Source organism: Neomonachus schauinslandi, chromosome 4, assembly GCF_002201575.2.
Source record: "Neomonachus schauinslandi chromosome 4, ASM220157v2, whole genome shotgun sequence".
Classification (NCBI taxonomy): domain Eukaryota; kingdom Metazoa; phylum Chordata; class Mammalia; order Carnivora; family Phocidae; genus Neomonachus; species Neomonachus schauinslandi.
The window spans coordinates 50,766,406-50,787,146 of NC_058406.1; the positions used below are offsets into that span (position 1 = coordinate 50,766,406).

Genomic DNA, 20,741 nt, shown 5'->3' on the forward strand with positions numbered 1-20,741 from the left:
AGGGCATTTTCCTCAGTTTTATCTTAAGCTGGTCTCTTTTTTATGGGCTGGGAAACTGCACTCAATGAGTATTAAAATTAAGATATCACGGGGCGCTTGAGTGGCTCAGTCAGTTGAGTGTCCGACTCTTGGTTTTCTCTCATGTCATGATCTCAGGGTCCTGAGATCAAGCCCTGCATGGGACTCTGCACTCAGTGGGGGGTTTGCTTGAGATTCTCTCTTTCCCTCTCCCTCTCCCCTCACCCCACTTGCACTCTCTCTTTCTCTCAAATAAAAAAAATTTTTAAAAATTAAGATATTACATATCATGATTACATGAACACTGCAAAACCCATCACAAAATATTTTACTTCTTTAAAAAAGAATACTTCAACTCAGGTATAAACTATTTTTTAATTTTTGCAAATAGATTATTTCTCTTAAATTATTACTTTAAGAAATATGATTCTTTTCTTTTAAGACACATGTGTTTATTATTTCAAAAACAACAAACTTACTCATCATTGTCTTTTGTTGTAGATTCCTTCCTTTCGGTTAAACTGAGGTGCCTCAATTTTTTCCTTTTTCCTATATACAAGCAGTAAAAAGAAGAACTTAAAGTTAAGGGGAAAATTGTCAAATTTTAAATAGAATTTAGATCACCAAAGTTTAAATAGAAAATAAAAAGGTAGACTAATGAAAGGGAAGTAGGAAAAGAAAAAGTATCCTAGAATTTGCTATGGAAAAAAAAAATCACTATTACGAATAACTTTTCAATAGCTATTTTTTTAAATTTCCCAATATCCCAGTTTTTTACTCATGATGACTTTATATAGAAAAAAATAATCTTTACTAGATAAAGGATACTTTCATCAAATATTTTAATAAACAATATTATCTTAAAGTTTCCAGTTTGTATTATTTCACCCCTATTTTTTGCCTCAAAGTTAACAACAGGTTGGTGATACTTATATCTACAAAATAGTGAGTTTCTAGTGATGTCACAGTAAAATAAATTTGATAAATGTGCTTGACTTTAAATACATATTGAAAAAATGCATAATGATTTAGTAAACTCTTGGAAAGATCCTGTGTGTGGGGTTGAAAGGTAAATTTGATTTTATAGCTCTAGTAGAATATGTTTGCATTTATTAGTGGTCAAATAGATAATTGTTTTATGAGCTCTCCATTTAGTTGTTGGTTCTACTGTACCTCATAGTACAGTACACCATATACTTTAAACATATCTGATGTATAATAAGTATTTGAGGACATATTAGCAAAAAAAATTCTTAATGTCTTACATACAGTGGCCTTCAATAAATGTTTATTGAATGAATAAGCAAGCAAATGAATAAATAATCCAAACTTTTTACTACAAATGAAAAAAGTCCAGAGAAATCATTTTTTTAAATGTAAAATTGGTAACAACTTCCTTACACTATGTATTCTTATGTTGTTGCATTTGTTCAACAACTGGCACAGGAACTATTATTTAACTCAATGTCCTTATTCTTTACAAAGGAAAAACAAGTGAAATACATTTTATTATTTAATTTAACCCAACATACTCAAAATACTCTAATTTTAACATATGATAATATAAAATGATTAGTGGGATCATTCATATTCTCTTTTTCACACTGTGTTTGATATCTGGTGTATATTTTACACTTATAGCACATCTCAGTTCAGATGAGCCACAGTCCAAATGCTCCGTATCTACATGTATTGGAAAGTATAGCTCTATGTAATACTGCAGGAGGATCTGATACTTCCAGATGAAACCGAGTACACAAACAACACGAAGGCAATTTCTTTAAATTTTCAAATATAATTTATTAACATAACTGTCTGGAACAGACTTTCCAATGCTGGTTTATACTTTTTTCTTCACTTAATTTTTATTCCATTACTCTTATTTGATCCTATTACTAGGGGAAAAGTTTATTTAAAGTATATTTTCTATTCTCTGATATTTATAATTTCACTGAGTAAATTGGTTCAGAAACTAACAATAATTTCCCTCATTGTTACTTTGGATCTTATGGCTTCTCTCAGAAAAAAAAAACAAAACCGTATCATAACTAAATTATCTCAAAATAGTCTTTAATTCTAAAAAGAGAAAAACCTGTGATTTAGAGATCTTGCTAAAGTACTAGTTATCTCTTTATATTAACTTTTCATTATTTGCCTTGACTCTATCCTTAAATTCCAAATAGTAAGAGTTTAACAAAGGATTAAAGGGAAAAACAGTAAATTTTTTTTAAAAGATTTTATTTTTATTTGACAGAGAGAGAGAGAGCACAAGTAGGGGGAGCAGCAGAGGGAGAGGGAGAAGCAGGCCCCCCGCTGAGCAGGGAACCCGATGCGGGGCTTGATCCCAGGACCCTGAGATCATGACCTGAGCCGAAGGCAGTCGTTTAGCCGACTGAGCCACCCAGGCGCCCCAAAAGTAACAATATTTTATTTATGATTTTAGAGAACTCTGAGGAAAAAGTCTATTAAAATCCATCTCTCTTAAAAAAATCAAGCTGGATATGAAATCCCACGATACACATTAAACCTTATTTTTAGAAAATCTTTGCCTAAAGGTTAATATTAATTTCCTGAATTTTGTGCTATGCTGTCTGCATTCAATAAAGCTCCACAATTAAACATTAAAATTACTCTGTTCCTTTAACTTGTAATTAGTTTTCACATTTTAGCACCATCAGTCAATAAAGTTAAGTGAGAAATAGTAAAAGAATGCTTTATTTGAATTTTCACCAGGTGTTCAATGCCTGCTGAAACATTCTTATTATTGTAAGGGGATTAGGTATCTTATTCTATAAAATGTAATCAATAGCATTAATCTCAATCTCCTCATAGAAGGACTTACATTTCTAATATACTTTCCAATTGTTAAATAGGAGGAGTTTTAATATCTCTAAAAATAACACTTGGATCAGTTAACAGAGACTGTTCAGACTCTAATATATCATTAAGAGTATTCCAGTTATTGGGGTGCCTTGGTGGCTCAGTCGGTTAAGCATCCGACTCTTGATTTTGGTTCACGTCATGAATTCAGAGTTGTGAGATCAAGCCCTGCATTGGGCTCTGTGGCCTGGGATTCTCTCACTCCCTCTCCCTCTGCCCCTCCACCCCTCTAAAAAAAAGAAGTAAAAAGAAAGAGTATTCCAGTTACTTAATAATTGCTTCCTGGGCGCCAAGGGTGGTTCTGTCGGTTAAGCGTCTCCCTTTGACTCAGGTCATGATCCTGGGATCCTGGGATCGAGCCCCGCATTGGGCTCCACCTGCTCTGTGGGGAGCCTGACTCTCCCTCTGCCTGCCACTCTCCCTGCTTGTGCTCTCTCTCTGTCAAATAAATAAATAAAATCTTAAAAAAAAAATTGCTTCCTTGATTTCATTTCATTCTATTAGCAATTAACATACAGTAAACAGCTGTAGATTCTATATGGACTTTTTCTTCCTAGGTTATATATAACAAACAGTTGTGTATGTGATTCCCTTTAAAGGCAGTTTCACAGAACACTGGTGAAAAATGTACCATCACTGAATCTGGGATACATTCAAAATTGTATTTTGGACTTTCTGGTAAGGCTCAGGGAGCCCCTTCTCTAACTAATGAAGATAACTTTCAACAGATCATGATGTTTAGAAGTACAATCAATGATGTTAATGATAACGGCTAACACTTAAATAGTATTTTTAGGGCCATGCACTGTTTTAAATGTTACATATATAAACTAATCTGCAAAACTGCATTGGTCACTCTTATTCCCATTTTACAGATGAGGAAACAGAGGCACAGAATGGCCACATAACTTATCCAAGGCCCTAAAGCTAGTAAGTGCCAGAGTCAGGATCCGAGTCTGACGCCCAAACTTCTGTGCCACTCACGCACCCCGAAATCATGTTATTCTTTTAATTAACCAAATTATTATTATTAAACAAGAGTGGAGAGTGAAGAACCTCTTTAGAGGATCAATTCATGAAAAAATAACAATGTTAATGGTTCCTTTTTTAAAATTCAAAATACCTTTATTGAGTCCCATGGAAGAAATTTAATATTCTTAAAATTTTACCTATATTATTGAATAGAAAGGTATCAATGAGAAATTGGAATTGCTTTTTAGCTACTAAAACATTAATATTTGAGAAGCAGAAAGGTACATTTTAAAATCTTTCATCCAAATTAGATTGTGGACCACATTAAGAAGCATTTGGCTCATATATCTCAAACTGCTCATCATATATTTAAGCTGATAGTAATTTATCAGCTCCTTTGAAATACATATTGTCTGTTCCTTCTCCCACTTAAAAAGAAATCAGTCTTGACAGAGGTCTACCATTTGATTAGTCTTTTCAAAGAACCTGCTTTTTTTTTTTAATCATTGCCTTGTTTTCTATTTAATACTTTATTTCTATTTAATACTTTATATCTTTTACTATTTCCTTTCTTGTATTTTTTGGGGTTCGTTCTTTTTCCATCCTTCTGAGTTGAATGCTTGGCTTATTAGTTTTCAATCATTCTTCCTTTCTAAATATATGCATTTAAAAGTATAAAATTTCCACTGAGAACTGTTTTAGTATAAAGCAGTATTTAGGTGTAAAGTTTTCCTGTAAGTTTTTTGTTATTATCATTCAATTCTAAATATTTTATACTTTCCATTATGATTTTTCTGAACAATGAATTATTTAGAAGGTTCTAGGTTTCCAAACACGTGGGCTAAAATTTTTAGAGGGCTGCCTTTTTATTATTGATTCCTAACTGCACAAAATTTTGGTTAGCGACTGTGACAGCAATTTTAGTATGTTGAGACTTCTTTGTGACTCCAAACTGGTTATATTCTTTGTAAAAGTTCTAGGTCATGCTTTATCATGTGTTGGGTATTATACTTGTTTGACCACAGCTCATTAGATCACACTTGCTAGCTATGTTCAAACTGTTTATATCCTTCCTAAGTTTTTATCTATTTCATCAGTTTCTGAAAGAGGTACTTTAAAATTTACTATAATTAGGGATTCGTGAGTCTCTCCTTGTAATCCTGTCCTATTTCATTATGTTTTGTTTTTGTTTTAGATGCACATAGTTTCAGAAATCTTTTTCTAGTAATGACTCTTTCCTTCTGTCACTATGTATAGATTCCTTTATCTTCAATAGGTTTTTTTGCCTTAAAGTCCATTTTGGTCTATATTAATATACTTATACCAGCTATTAATTTTTTTAAAGTTAATATTTGCTTTGTTTTTTATTAATACTAATGATATTAATAAAAACAGCTAAAATATGTATTGAAAACTTACTATATGCCAGGCAATGCTCTGAGTGCTTTTTGTATATTACTTTATTTAATTCTCACAACAATCCTGAGGTAGATATTATTATTTTCCCCATTTTTACATGCAAACAAAAAAACACAATTATAAAGCCAGTTAACAGATATTCTTCTGCTCCCTAAAAATTATAGGAATCTTAAAACACTTTAGCTTCTTCCTGCTCCCTCATCAGTATTCCGTGCTATTATAGTCTATTATTTGTTTTTAACCCTCTCAAATTGTTTGTCTTTTGCTTTATAGTGAGCAGAATTTGTAGTCACATTTTTGTAATTAGATTTATAATAAATTTACCAACATGTTTGCTAATTTATTTTTCACCATTGCTCTTTGCATTCCATTCCTTTACCTGAGGCTGTTTACTTCTCCAAGTACATTTTTTAGTAGCCCCTTCAGGGAGTCTCTGTGAATGGTAAATTCTCTCAGACTTTGTCTGAAAAAAAATCTTTATTTCATCTTCATTTCCTGAATAAAAAAATTCAGCTGTGATTTTTATTTGGTATTATTCCACTTCCTGCTGGAGTCTGTTGATATAGATGAAAAGTCTACTATCAGTCTGTCATTCCCTTGTGGGTTATATGTCTTTTTCTCTGGTGGCCTTTAAATTTTTCTCTTTGTCTTTGACAGTTTGCAGTTTTACCATGATATGACTAGGTGTGGATTTGTTTTCATTCATCCTGCTCGGACTAAGCATGCTATTCCAACCTGGAAATTCTCATCTTTCCTTAACTGTGAAATTGAAGTTATGAAAAATTGATAGTCCTTTTATCTTAGAATACTGCCTCAGCCCATTCTCCTTATTTCCTCCTTGTGGACCTCCTATTTGATGTATGTTGGAGCTTCTTATTCTATTCATCATTTCTCTTTACCATTTTATCATATTCTCCATTTCTTTATCTCTGTGTTTTTACATTGCTGCAGTCTGGGTGATTTCTACAGATCTATTGTCTAATTCACAAATACTCTCTTTGACTATGCAAATTTGTTGTTTATCCTTCTACTCTAATTATTAAATAATAAGTCTGATGCATCCTTCCTCTTTACTGAAAAGCATAATAGTTTGGAGAAATTTGCTAAGGGGTAGGGGAGGGCAGCAATACAATGATAACACACACAAAAACGTATATAACAATGAGAAATATATATGATGATAAGTAAATAAATATATATCTCTCAAAAGTACAAACTGGAATCATTCACCCTGTTTTTGGCCCACATGTCGAGTCTAAGTAGAGGGAAGACTTAGAAACAGATTTTTCTTTCTAAGTACAAATGTATTTAAATTTAATAATAAATCATCTGTTCACATAGTACACAGTTCAAATGTATATAGAAAGTACATATAAATACCTAGAGGAAGAGTATAACAGAAGGAATACAGGCTGAGAGACCTGAAAGTGCAATGACCTTGTGGCAGGAAGGGGTTTAACATGATTGATGAGTAGCAAGAAAGTAAGAGTGGTTATAGTGTAAACGTGGGAAGGGTAGTAGAAAAGGAGATAGACGAGGTGGCCAGGTATTTGATGATGTATGGCCTTAAAAGTCATAAAGTTTTGAATTATATCCTAAGTGTGATGGGAAGTGAATTGCACTTAAAATGCCCTTGAAAATCCTATTTAAATAAAAGTGCTTATTTAAGTTGCATCTTATGTTTTGTACAATATTTAAAAACTGAGAATTGTTAATTCTAGTTATGAGATCATTTGGAACTTAAATTACTTCATAAGAGTCACGCTTTCTTATTTCTAAAGCATGTATAAGATGACATATTAGGACAAGCAATGTAATGATTAGAAATGACATAATGTGATATAAGATCCTAGAGAATTCTATGTTGAGACTTTTGTATGTGAGATACATATATCAAGAGTATATGAAACATATATATGTACAGTTTAATGAAACAATATAATCACTATATAAGTTAAAAAATAGAACATTACCAGCACCCCAGGAACGCTTGCTATATGACTTTTTAAAAAAGAGCTTACTTAGTACTATAATCTGTGATAATTATCCACTTAAATGTCAACCAGGATCATGTGACCCATCTTTTTATGGGCAAAAGGAATGTTCCCTTAAGTCCATATTTAATTTCAATATGGAAATTGAATACATATCCACTTAAAATCTATTCATATTTCAGTATAGAGATGTGCCATCTCTAAGGCACTAATTTTTAATTTTAAACAAAAGATATATTAAGTGTATTAAAAACAGAGCTTGAAGAAAATGTATACATCTTCATACATTTTTGTGAAAGCAAACCTAATAGTAATAGCTTTAAGATAAAAAGCATTTAATTAAAGTAAAATAAAAGTCATTCAAAAGTTTAAGATCTCATTATAGGTTTCATTACAACAAATTAGGTAAAATGAGATTTCTTTGTTTCTGTGTAGCTCCTAGTATATTCTTAGCACTCAATAAATGTTAAACAATAAAATATGAATTAGGCTAATCATAGCACATCTAAAATATATTTTATTAAATTTGAGCCTACTTAGAATTTTATATTATAGAAACCTGACATGTCACTGATTCATGACCTTTTGTAATATTAAAAAGTAAACCTATGAAATCTAGATTCATATATCTTTTAAATATTTTAGCAATACGAGAAAACAAGAAATACGCGTAGTCAAAATTAAACTAAATATTTTAAAATAAACAATTTCATATTAAAATTGGGTTATTCCCTAGTGGAAAACCCTACAAATTTTTTTGCAAATGCACTTAAGATAGTAAAGGAAAAGAAGGGAATGAAATATAATAAATAAAAGCAAGCTATATAAAGATAAACAAAATGTGGATAAAACTAAATGGACAACATGACTAAAAATAACATTTAGAAGTAGCTCTCTTAAACTGTATTGCAGCAGTACCTGAATTATATGCCTTTTAATTTATGCACATGATGGATAGCTTGTTAAGGGGTATATCTGTAACCACTATAATTGATAGTAGCTGAAGGCAGTCAGACCATAATTTCTATTTAATGGATGGAAGAGTAAGGGAACAAAGTCTGCAGTAGCATTTTAAAATAAGTGCGTAGAAAGTTTACATTTATGTCCAAAGTAGTACCTATATTCTAGCCTTCTTTATGTTGAATTCCTTAAGAAAAAAGAAAAAAATCAGCTGCAGCAAGATCCATATACTATTAAATAAAAATTCTGATTTAACCAATAACTAGAAAAATATTACAATAAATGAAAAAGAATGTTCAACTAACCATTTGATGGTTCATTTTTGTGCTCTTGTTCTTTAGAGCTTGCAGGAGAAGCAAATGGGCTCATCTGACAAGTTCCAGTTGTTGGAGAATAAGTTGTAATACTTTTCTTCCTTGTGATTTTTGAAGAATCAAATGACTGAAAATAAAAATTAATTTGAGACAAAAATACTTATGTTTAGGTCTTTGAGAACGCCTTTTAAAACTTGTAAAATTCAAACCAGTATTATTTTCCTTGCTTTTTCTTTTCAGAATTTAAATACGATCAATTACCACCTCCAAAATGAACACTATTCTTAAAGTCTTAGAGATATTTCAGGTCTCCACACTGATTAGGGCATCTCAATTTGATATCTGTGAAAATTTAATATTCAAGGTTTACTGCCTTCTGAGATGGTATTTCCAAACAGTTTAGAGATGGCTAACTCTTCCAGTTATATCCTGACTTTTGCTGTCTGCTGAACCTGAAGTATAATTATGGGGCTAGGCCAGGGAAACTCAGAAGTTTCTTATAGTAAAATCCACAAGGAAATTCTAGGAGGGCTAAGTGCTTTCTTACACCTTCACAAAGTTGCTCTGACATAGTGACTTCTTGTCTTAAGAATAACCAAAATAATGTTGGAACATTATTTAACAATTATAACATATAATTGAATATTAACATATTCAAATAATGTTATTTGAGCATTATTAACATTTAAGGCCCTTGAGAATTTGGCCTATCCTACAGGATATCCTCCTATCCTCTCCTCTGTGTTCCTACACACCTTCTGCATACCTCCTCCAATAAAATTAAAAATTATTTTAATAATTTTTCACATTTCTGCTGCCCCATTAAAATCTGAATTCCTAAAAATAAATATTTCTTCATCTTTGTGCCCTAGAACTCAAAAATGTATAATGAATGAATGATGTAAAAGGAACAGTCCAGTAACCTTGGCCAAGCCACTATGAATTCATTCACTTGTGCATTAGTTCATTCATCTAGTATGAAATGACACCTGTAGTCCCAGTCACTGAGATGATACACATTTGGGCCTCAGCTCATTCTGTGATCCTAGGCTGGAATGCCCTTTCTTATCTTTCCCAGATCAAATCTTCCTTTGGTTTAGGTCCCCATTTATGATCCACTTCCTCCAACCACCCATTATCACACAATTAATTGCTTGCTCTTCTGAATTCCTTTTAAACTGTTTTCTGTAATGCTTACTAATCACCCAGCACTTGCTAACTAATGTGTACAAAGAAAGAGAAAAAACTGTTCTGGCCTCATAAACAGCAGAGAGGAGGTCTTAACAGTAGTATGGGTGCTACAAAAAGTGAGAGGAAAGGGAAAATCAAAGTGGGCTGCAGTAACTTTACAGAAGGATTCTTGTGAGGAGAAAGGGTGAGGCTTAGATAAGCAAAAATGAAAGGTATGAAAAACCTGAAATCCAGAGGTGCTACAGATGGCCCAGGCTGGATTCGGGGGATAAAAAAAGGTCTGAAGGCTTATGATGTTCCACTTACATTGTAGAATTCAACTTTAGTTTGGTAGCTGACTTGAAATAGTTGTGTAATTCTCCATTGTCAACGATTCTTTATTTCTAAGACACCCTGGCAGAAACAGTGGCTGTGTCACCTTTTTCAATAATCTTGGTATTAGTTCCAGAATCTATAGCATCAATTTTTTTTTTTTACAGTTAAGGTTTTAAATGATAAATGCTTTTTCATATTGGAGAAACAGAAGGCTTTCCATTCTTTATTTTATATATCCATAGTAGCCACAAATGTAACCAATATCTTTTTTAAAAATCAAACTATAATATCAAGTTATAACTCTAAGGCAATCTTTTTTGTAGGGTGAAAAGGTTTTAAGTCTCTTTATCAGGTGGTTATTATTACCTCTCCATCTTGAGTTTTCACCTGTTTATATGTATTCAGTCATGAACTATGACATTTATCCAATCCTACCCTACCTTTCCAAGAATTTATTGCCTAGAACTATTTTACTATGTATGTACAAGAAATGAAAGTCACTACACTAATGTACATTTATGTCAACCTGTTTTCCTATTTTATCAAAAAATTATTTTTTCCAAATGCCAAATATCTAAACATTACAACTATAGATCATACATTTGTCCTCGAAAACCATTTTCTAGCTTTCACAAAATAAGTCTGTGTGTGTGTGTGTTTTTCCCCTCACCTTAAAATACTGAAACTTCTTAGAGGGGGCGAGAGAAGGGGAAAAATACTGAGGCTTCTCTTCTGCTTTCTATTTTTGGCCATCTGTGTTGGAAAAACGTCTGTCTACAAATACTATACAAAGAGGGAAAAATGAAAATCTACCTTCCCTTACTATACTGTTCTTCAGTAAATAACACATTTTTATATACCTGACTACTGATACACAAAGGCATAATCTTACTTCCCTTTTTTTTTTCCCCTCAAAGTTTTATCAAGGTCCTCTAACTTTAAAACCCTGAAGATGCTTAGAAGTGATCCTAGAACCCATTTAACCCCACCAGGAACAGTTAAGATTGGGATTTCAGGGAAGACTGAGCTACTAACTGAGAAGTCCGGCCTTCTTTCCACTCAGGAATAAGTGCTAGCTACCAGATCCTTTCGAAAACAGAGGAAGAAAAAGTGAGAAGACTAGATTTGGCTAAAGAAGGGAAGGAATTCAGGATGTGAATAAAATTAGGAAAAGAGAAATCAATAAGTCATAATTCTATAATAATTTATAACTGCTTATAATATTCAGTGATGCCTTAGAGATATTTAATGCCACTATTAAAAAAAGACTCTCTGATCAGCCCAAATACCACTGTACTTTTTGTAAAGCGGTCAAACCTTGTATATTAGCAAAACTAAAATTTGGGCATTGATTTTTCTGTCTAAAAAAAATGAATGTTCGCTTCATAATTTCAAATATAGATGGCACTCTCCAATATTGTTCACAAATTGTAGCTTGCTTTGTCACTTTGTTTAAAGCATATTCTACCAAAAAGGTGCCTGTATTGCATTGATTTTTACCTATTATAAACAGTCTAGAAAGTACTAACTAAGGGTTCTTTCGGCATGAAATATGATGGAAAGGATCTGCTATTATTATTATGAAGTACTATCCTATGCTATCAGTGAAATATTTAAAACACAGGTACTATAGATATTTGAATAACCAGAAACAAAAGAAAAATTAGGGCAACTAAAGGGAGATAATTCTTTATAACCTTACACTGGTTAATTAGGTCATTGGAATGTCTTACCTAAGACATTATTATAGATTACTATACTATTATGGAACTTATATTAAAATACTCCAAATACTAGCTGTTTCAGGTACTTTTCACAATTTGGGCCTAGGATTCTCAGTACAGTCCTAGAGATCAACCAACTTCTTATCAGCTACCATGATTATCATCCTTAATGGTTCTAATAATGTTGGGGTTTCATTGTTATTTGTAATAATAGTTATGGAAGCAAAAGCATTTTGCACTAATCTCAGTGATCTTACAGGGATAGCGGAGAAAGAATATAACCAATATATTAGCTCTGTGGTGATAGAAATTTTGTATTTCTTGATTGGCTGTTTGATACACCTTTGTTAAAAACTCAATGGATTGTATGTTCAAGATCTGTGGATTTTACAATATATAAATTTTACTTTGACAAAAAAAATTTAATAGGAAAAATAAAACATTGGCTAAAAAAGTTGATACGTTGGTCTTTCTATTTATATTCATTATTGTTCCACAATTTAAAAATATTAAAATTTTATTTTTTAAAAAAATGTATTTATTTATTTTGGGGGGGTGGAAAGGCAGAGAGAGAGAATCTTTTCTTTAAATTTTTTTTATTAACATATAATGTATTATTTGTTTCAGAGGTACAGGTCTGTGAGTCATCAGTCTTACACAATTCATAGCGCTCACCATAGCACATACCCTCCCCAATGTCCATCACCCAGCCACCCCATCCCTCCCACCCCCCTCCACTCCAGCAACCCACAGTTTGTTTCCTGAGATTAAGAGTCTCTTATGGTTTGTCTCCCTCTCTGGTTCCGTCTTGTTTCATTTTTCCCTCCCTTCCCCTATGATCCTCTGTCTTGTTTCTCAAATTCCTCATATCAGTGAGATCATATGATACTTACCTTTCTCTGATTGACTTATTTCGCTTAGCATAATACCCTCTGGTTCCATCCACATCGTCACAGAGGGCAAGATTTCATTTTTTTAAATTATGTTATGTTAATTACCATACATTACATCATTAGTTTTTGATGTAGTGTTCCATGATTCATTGTTTGCGTATTAACACCCAGTGCTCCATTCAGTAGGTGTCCTCTTTAATACCCATCACCAGGCTAACCCATCCCCCCACCCACCTCCCCTCGAGAACCCTCAGTTTGTTTCTCAGAGCCCATAGTCTCTCAGGGTTCGCCTCCCCCTCTGACATCCCCCCCTTCATTTTTCCCTTCCTGCTATCTTCTTCTTCTTCTTTTTTTTTTTAACATAGAATATATTATTTGTTTCAGAGGTACAGGTCTGTGATTCAACAGTCTTACACAATCCATAGCGCTCACCATAGCACACACCCTCCCCAATGTCTATCACCCAGCCACCCCATCCTTCCCACCCCCCACCACTCCAGCAACCCTCACTTTGTTTCCTGAGAATAAGAATTCCTCATATCAGTGAGGTCATATGATACATGTCTTTTCTCTGATTGACTTATTTCACTCAGCATTATACCCTCCAGTTCCATCCACTTTGTTGCAAATGGCAAGATTTCATTCCTTTTGATGGCTGCATAATATTCCATTTTGTGTGTGTGTGTGTGTGTGTGTGTGTGTGTGTACACCAGTTCTTTATCCATTCATCTGTTGATGGACATCTTGGCTCTTTCCATAGTTTGGCTATTGTGGACATTGCTGCTATAAACATCGGGGTGCACGTACCCCTTCGGATCACTACATTTGTATCTTTGGAGTAAATATCCAGTAGTGCAATTGCTGGGTTGTAGGGTAGCTCTATTTTCAACTTTTTGAGGAACCTCCATACTGTTTTCCAGAGTGGCTACACCAGCTTGCATTCCCACCAACAGTGTAGGATGGTTCCCCTTTCTCTGCATCCCCGCCAACATCTGTCGTTTCCTGACTTGTTAATTTTAGGCATTCTGACTGGTGTGAGGTGGTATCTCATTGAGGTTTTGATTTGGATTTCCCTGATGCCGAGCGATGTTGATCACGTGTCTGTTGGCCATTTGGATGTCTTCTTTGGAAAAATGTCTGTTCATGTCTTCTGCCCATTTCTTGATTAGATCATTTGTTCTTTGGGTGTTGAATTTAATAAGTTCTTTATAGATTTTGGATACTAGCCCTTTCTTGATTAAAACTCTTCAGAGTATAGGGATAGAGGGTACATACCTCAATATCATAAAAGCCATCTATGAAAAACCCACAGCGAATATCATTCTCAATGGGGAAAAACTGAGAGCTTTCCCCCTAAGGTCAGGAACACGGCAGGGATGTCCACTATCACCACTGCTATTCAACATAGTACTAGAAGTCCTAGCCACAGCAGTCAGACAACAAAAAGAAATAAAAGGCATCCAAATCAGCAAAGAAGAAGTCAAACTCTCACTCTTTGCAGATGATATGATACTTTATGTGGAAAACCCAAAAGTCTCCACCCCAAAACTGCTAGAACTCATACAGGAATTCAGTAAAGTGGCAGGATATAAAATCAATGCACAGAAATCAGTGGCATTCCTATACACCAACAACGAGACAGAAGAAAGAGAAATTAAGGCGTCAATCCCATTTACAATTGCACCCAAAACCATAAGATACCTAGGAATAAATCTAACCAAAGAGGCAAAGGATCTGTACTCAGAAAACTATAAAATACTCATGAAAGAAAGTGAGGAAGACACAAAGAAATGGAAAAACGTTCCATGCTCATGGATTGGAAGAACAAATATTGTGAAGATGTCAACGCTACCTAGAGCAATCTACACATTCAGTGCAATCCCTATCAAAATACCAACAACTTTTTTCAAAGAAATGGAACAAATAATCCTAAAAATGTATGGAACCAGAAAAGACCCCAAATAGCCAGAGGAATGTTGAAAAAGAAAAGCAAAGCTGGTGGCATCACAATTCTGGACTTCAAGCTCTATTACAAAGCTGTCATCATCAAGACAGTATGGTACTGGCACAAAGACAGACACATAGATCAATGGAACAGAATAGAGAGCCCAGAAATGGACCCTCAACTCTATGGTCAACTCATCTTTGACAAAGCAGGAAAGAATGTCCAATGGAAAAAAGACAGTCTCTTCAACAAATGGTATTGGGAAAATTGGAGAGCCACGTGCAGAAGAATGAAACTGGACCATTTCCTTACACCACACACAAAAATAGACTCAAAATGGTTGAAAGACCTAAATGTGAGACAGGAGCCCATCAAAATCCTAAAGGAGAACACAGGCAGCAACCTCTTCAACCTCAGCCACAGCAACTTCTTCCTAGAAACACTGCCAGAGGCAAGGGAAGCAAGGGCAAAAATGAACTATTGGGACTTCATCAAGATAAAAAGCTTTTGCACAGCAAAAGAAACAGTCAACAAAACCAAAAGACAACCGACAGAATGGGAGAAGATATTTGCAAAGACATATCAAATAAGATTTCATTTTTTTGATGGCTGCATAATAGTCCATTGTGTATATGTACACACATACACACACACACACACACACACATCTTCTTTGTCCATTCATCTGTTGATGGTCATCTTGGCTCTTTCCATAGTTTGGCTATTGTGGACATTGCTGCTATAAACATCGGGGTGCATGTGCCCCTTTGGATCACTACATTTGTATCTTTGGGGTAAATACCCAGTAATGCAATTGCTGGGTTGTAAGGTAGCTCTATTTTCAACTTTTTGAGGAACCTCCATACTGTTTTCCAGAGTGGCTACACCAGCTTGCATTCCCACCAACAGTGTAGGACGGTTCCCCTTTTTCCGCATCCTCGCCAGTATCTGTCGTTTCCTGACTTGTTAATTTTAGGCATTCTGACCGGTGTGAGGTGGTATCTCATTGAGGTTTTGATTTGGATTTCCCTGATGCCGAGCGATGTTGAGCACTTTTTCACGTGTCTGTTGGCCATGTGGATGTCTTTTTTGGAAAAATGTCTGTTAGTGTCTTCTGCCCATTTCTTGATTGGATTATTTGTTTTTTGGGTTTTAAGTCTGCTAAGTTCTTCATAGATTTTGGATACTAGCCCTTTATCTGATATGTCATTTGCAAATATCTTCTCCCATTCTGTCGGTTGTCTTTTGGTTTTGTTGACTGTTTCCTTTGCTGTGCAAAAGCTTTTATTTTTTAAAGATTTTATTTATTTAATGACAGAGAGAGAGAGACAGCAAGAGAGGGAACACAAGCAGGGGGAGCGGGAGAGGGAGAAGCAGGCTTCCCGCTTCTCTTTCTCCCTCTGCTCCTCCCCCCGACTCGTGCTCTCCCTCTCCCCTTCCCTCCCACTCACACGTACACTTTCTCTCTCTAGAATAAATAAACAAGTCTTTAAAAAAAAATTCTTGAATAGGTCTTTTGTGGATATGTCATTTTATTTTTTTGAGAAAGCTAGGAATGTAATTGCTAGGTTATAGGATAGAGATTTGTACTTCTCTCTATAAAATAAAAGCTGGAGTTCTCCAAAGTATTTGTGTCATTTTAAATTCCAATCAGTAAAAGAGAGTTCCAGTTGCTCCACATCCTTATTAATCTTTAGCACTGTTTTAGTCATTCTCATGTTTGCTTTTTTTAAAGATTTTATTTATTTATTTGAGAGGAAGAGCACGAGTTTGGGGGAGGAGCAGAGGGAGAAAGAGAAGAAGCAGCAGACTCCCCACTGAGTGGGGAGCCCAACATGGGGCTCAATCCCAGGACCCCAAGACCATGACCTAAGCCAAAGGCAGACGCTTAACTGACTGAGCCATGCAGGTGCCCCCCGTTTTTTTTAAAGTAATCTCTACTCCCAACATAGGGCTTGAACTCAGGACTCTGAGATCAAGAGTTGCAAGTTCTACAACTTAAGCCAGCCAGACGCCCCTAGTGCTGTTGTTTTTTAAAAGCCATTCTGTTTTGTTATTTAGCTCTTCTAGTGGGTGGGAATGGTATCCATTTGTGGGTTTCATTTGTATTTCCAATGATAAATGATGTTGAACACTTTTTGTGCTAACTGTCCATTTAAATATTTTTTTGTGACATGTTGGTTCAAGTTTTTGTAGATTTTTATTGTACTGTCTTTTTATTTTTTATTTATATATTATAGATACAAATCTTTTGTCGGATAGATGTGAGACAAATATTTTCTTCTCAATCCCTGGCTTGCCTATTCATTTTCTTAATGGTGTCTTTTGAGGAGCAAAAATTTCTAATTTTGATAAAGTCTACCTTATTAACTTTATCTTCTACAGTTAGTACTTTTTCTGTTGTATGAAATTTTGTCTACTTTAGGTCTCAAAGATAATTTCTTATATTTCCTTCTAGAAGCTTGATGCTTTTAACTTTTACTTTATGCCTATGACACTTCTGGAATTAATTTTTGTGTATCAGGTGAGATAAAGATTAAGAGATTATTTTTTTCCATATGGATATTTAAAAGACTTTCTTTGTTCCTATTGAATCAACCCAATATTTAAAAACATTTCGGGGGTACCTGGGTGGCTCAGTCAGTTAAGTGTCTGGCTCTTGATTTCGACTCAGGTTATAATCCTGGAGTCGTGGGATCGAGCCCCACGTTGGGCTCCTTGCTCAGGGGGAGTCTGCTTGGGATTATCTCCCTCTCCATTTGCCCCTCCTCCCCCCCTCAAATAAATAAATCTTGAAAAAATAAAAACATTTCATAAATTTAGTTAACTGTAAAGATAATATGAACAAAAAGAGTATTAGAAATTAGATTTTGCCAAATAGGATGAAGATTCATAAAGCGTTTAAGTAATTACACTAAAGGAAAAACAGCTGTGTTATATTGAAGGAAGCCTGGGCTCATATAATAGTTTTGCTGTGTCCTAGCTATGCTATTGTGGGTATACCACTTACTCTCAATTTTAGTTTCCTCACCCAATCTAGTATATCACTAGAATATTAATGCCTACATGACATGGAGGGCTTCTGGAGCTTGAAGGAAGGAGGGCAAGGCAGTGGCGTTCACCTTTAAGAAGTCTGCCAGGGGCCTAGAATCCCTCTGTGTCCCCAGACCTGGTGAGGTATTCAGTATTGGGAGTGAGAGGTGGCCAAAGGGGAAGAACATGCAGAAGCATAGATGCAAATGAGACTGGTGCTACAGCTGAATGTCTAGACCATCAAGCCAAGGAATGCATACTACTCCAGAAGTGCCATTTCTATCAGAGCATTGGCCAGATGATGGCCTCACATCCACTGAAAGCCCAGCAGACCCCAACCTCAGAGAGAAAGCCAGCTTACTTTCAGGAAGAGGATGAGATTCACAGACCTGCCCTCCTCCCAGAGGCAGAGAATTTAGCCATGGTGGGTAAGTGATTATCCTTTTGCAATCAGAAAAGTTCAAGGAACATGAAGCAAACAGTAGAAAAAGCAGGGTAGATAGGGTCAGTATAGGCACCTGGTACTGCCATATTTCTTAGTCCAGGATCCATAGCATCACCTCCTCTTCTCTCGGTGAGGGGAAGGAGTGAGGCAAAGAAACTCCAACACTGCTATTCAAACAAGGGCTTTCATGGAAAATTTTCCTCGAACTTGCACACTTTATCTGAAACTCCACTCCCACAATCTCAAGCTTTTGAAAGTGATCTGGATAGGGAAGTTGTTTTGAGAGAATATATAAGAAGAGTGTACGTTCTGCTGTTGTTGGGTGAATTACTATAATGTTAAGATGGCAAATTCCCCAAATTGATCTGTAATCCCTGTCAAAATTCCCAACGGCTGTTTTTCAGAAATGGACAAGGTGATCTTAAAATTCCTATGAAATTGCAAGATATACAGAATAGCAGAAGCAATTTTGAAAAGGAAAAACAAAAGGAGGATTCACATTTCCTGATTTCAAATTTACAGTAATTATAACTTTATTTTGAAAACTTACAGTAATTAAGAAAGTGTGGTAGTGGCATAAAGGCAGACAGACATGAATGGAGTCAACTTGAGAGTCCAGAAATAAATCCTTACATTTATAGGTCATTAATTTTCAGCAAGGGTATCAACACCATTCAATGGGGGAAAGAATATCTTTTCAACAAATAGTGCTAGGACAACTGAATATATATGCTCCTACTCTCACATCATGTACAAAATTAACTTGATTAAGTAATAGTTTCTTAGATATGACACCAGAAGTACATGCAATCAAAGAAGAAGTAAACTGGACTTCATCAAAATTTAAAACTTTTGTGCATCAAAGGGATGCTACCAAGAAAGTGAAAAGACAACCCAGAGAATCTGTGATAAGGTGATTGTACTGAGAATACACAAAAGTAAAACAACAAAAATATTACTTAAAAATGGGTAACTAATTTGAGTAGCTATTTCTCCAAAGAGAATATACAGATGGCCAATAAGTATGTAAAAAAATGCTCAACATCATCAAAGAAATGCAAATTAAAACCACAATGAGATACTACTTCACACCTACTAGGATTGCTAGAATCAAAGAGTCAGATAACAGCAAGGAGGATCTGGAGAAATTGGAACCCTCCCCATTCACTGGCAGTGGGAATGTAAAATGGTGCAGCTGCTGTAGAAAAGAGTTTGACAGTTTTTCAAGAAGTTAAAGATGGAATTATCATGTAAGTCAGCAATTCCATCCCTAAGTATCTAATCAAGAAAACTGAAATATGATTCAGCTACAAAAAGGAGTGAAGTACTGTTACATATAACAACATGGATGAAACATGAAAATGTTATGAAAGAAGCCAGTCATGGAAGGCCACAATATTTTATGATTCCAATTACATAAAATGTCCAGGATGAGCAAATCCAGAGACAGCAAGTAAATTAGTTGTCAGGGGATGAGAAGAGGAGGAAATTAGCACCACTTAACTGCTAAGAGATATAGGGAGGGAGAGAACAAAGTAGATGTGAACCAAATCAATAAATAGGACTGCAGAATGAGAGCTATAAAATTTCCTAATGCCCTGAAATTCAAAGTTCTTTCTAATTTCAGGAGTTGGCAGAAGCCTTGTCTCAGAGAGATAAGACAAGTTTAGGCCCTAGGAATAATCAGAAGTGTCCTACCAATAATAAGGGAGTAATCTGGGAATCCATGCCTAAATTAGCAAACCTCCCCCACCCTCCCCAACTTGCACTGTTATTCCCTCTAGCAGTAAGCCTACTGAGTTGGCCTTGGTAGGAAGTATGCTCCTTCCCTTCCTACCTGTAGCATCTGCTTCTTCCATTCCTTCTCTGAGGTGGCCTGAACGAGACTAAGTACATGATTAGGTAGGTAGTTGTCCCTATAAATTCATCTGAACTGCCACTGGCAGCAGTTTGTAATAAATAATTCATCTTCATTTCTGAAAATTCATCTAGAAACAGTGCTTGGAGGACAATAACTTGAGCAGCTTAAATATTGTAGGTGATGAAAAACTGGAACATTCTTTACTCCTCACTACCCCCCAACAATTTGGGAGGTTCAGCAAACAATGGTATTTGTAGTATACATTCCAGATATTAAAGGAAGGTCACAGGGGTTGATTCATATTTCTGTTTTCTCCATTAGGAGACTCATAAGGAAAATGACTTTTGCAGACTTGCTCTAACATCATGGAGCATTAATCTCCATGAAGGTCTGTAGCTACTTCGGGAACACTGGGATTTGGGAGTTTTGAACATGTCTAAGAGAGGAAACAGCAGTAGATTAGAAAGAATAGGTTCCACTTCAACCAACTGGTATATAAGGGCTATCTCCTTTCTGTGGATATCAGTCTTCTTCCTTCAGTATCACATTGTAAGGAAAAATGACCATAAAGTTACTACTAGTTTCTCTGCAGTTTTACAGCAATTAGGTACTGTTGGAATTATAGGTATGTCTTGAATGTCTGATTTTCCTTTGCATGGGCTAAGGCAGCCTCAACGGATCATTGGCATGTGGGTAGACTTGTGGAGCCAGGCTGCTTTAGGGCTAAGTTGTTACTGGAGTGGATGGAAGTGTAACTGTAGCAAAGGAGAGAATCCT

At 35.1% G+C, this 20,741-nt stretch overlaps 1 protein-coding gene across 1 annotated transcript in view; it reads right to left on the reverse strand.

Annotated features, from left to right (window-relative positions):
• LOC110571795 (integrin subunit beta 3 binding protein) overlaps window positions 1–20,741 on the reverse strand; it is a 59,071-nt gene that overhangs the window by 22,352 nt on the left and 15,978 nt on the right. The window contains exons 3-4 of the mRNA XM_021679958.1: window positions 8,549–8,684; window positions 498–567 (exon numbers count right to left, since the gene is read on the reverse strand). Of these exons, the coding sequence (XP_021535633.1) occupies window positions 498–567; window positions 8,549–8,684 (206 nt within the window). The remainder of the gene's footprint in view (window positions 1–497; window positions 568–8,548; window positions 8,685–20,741) is intronic.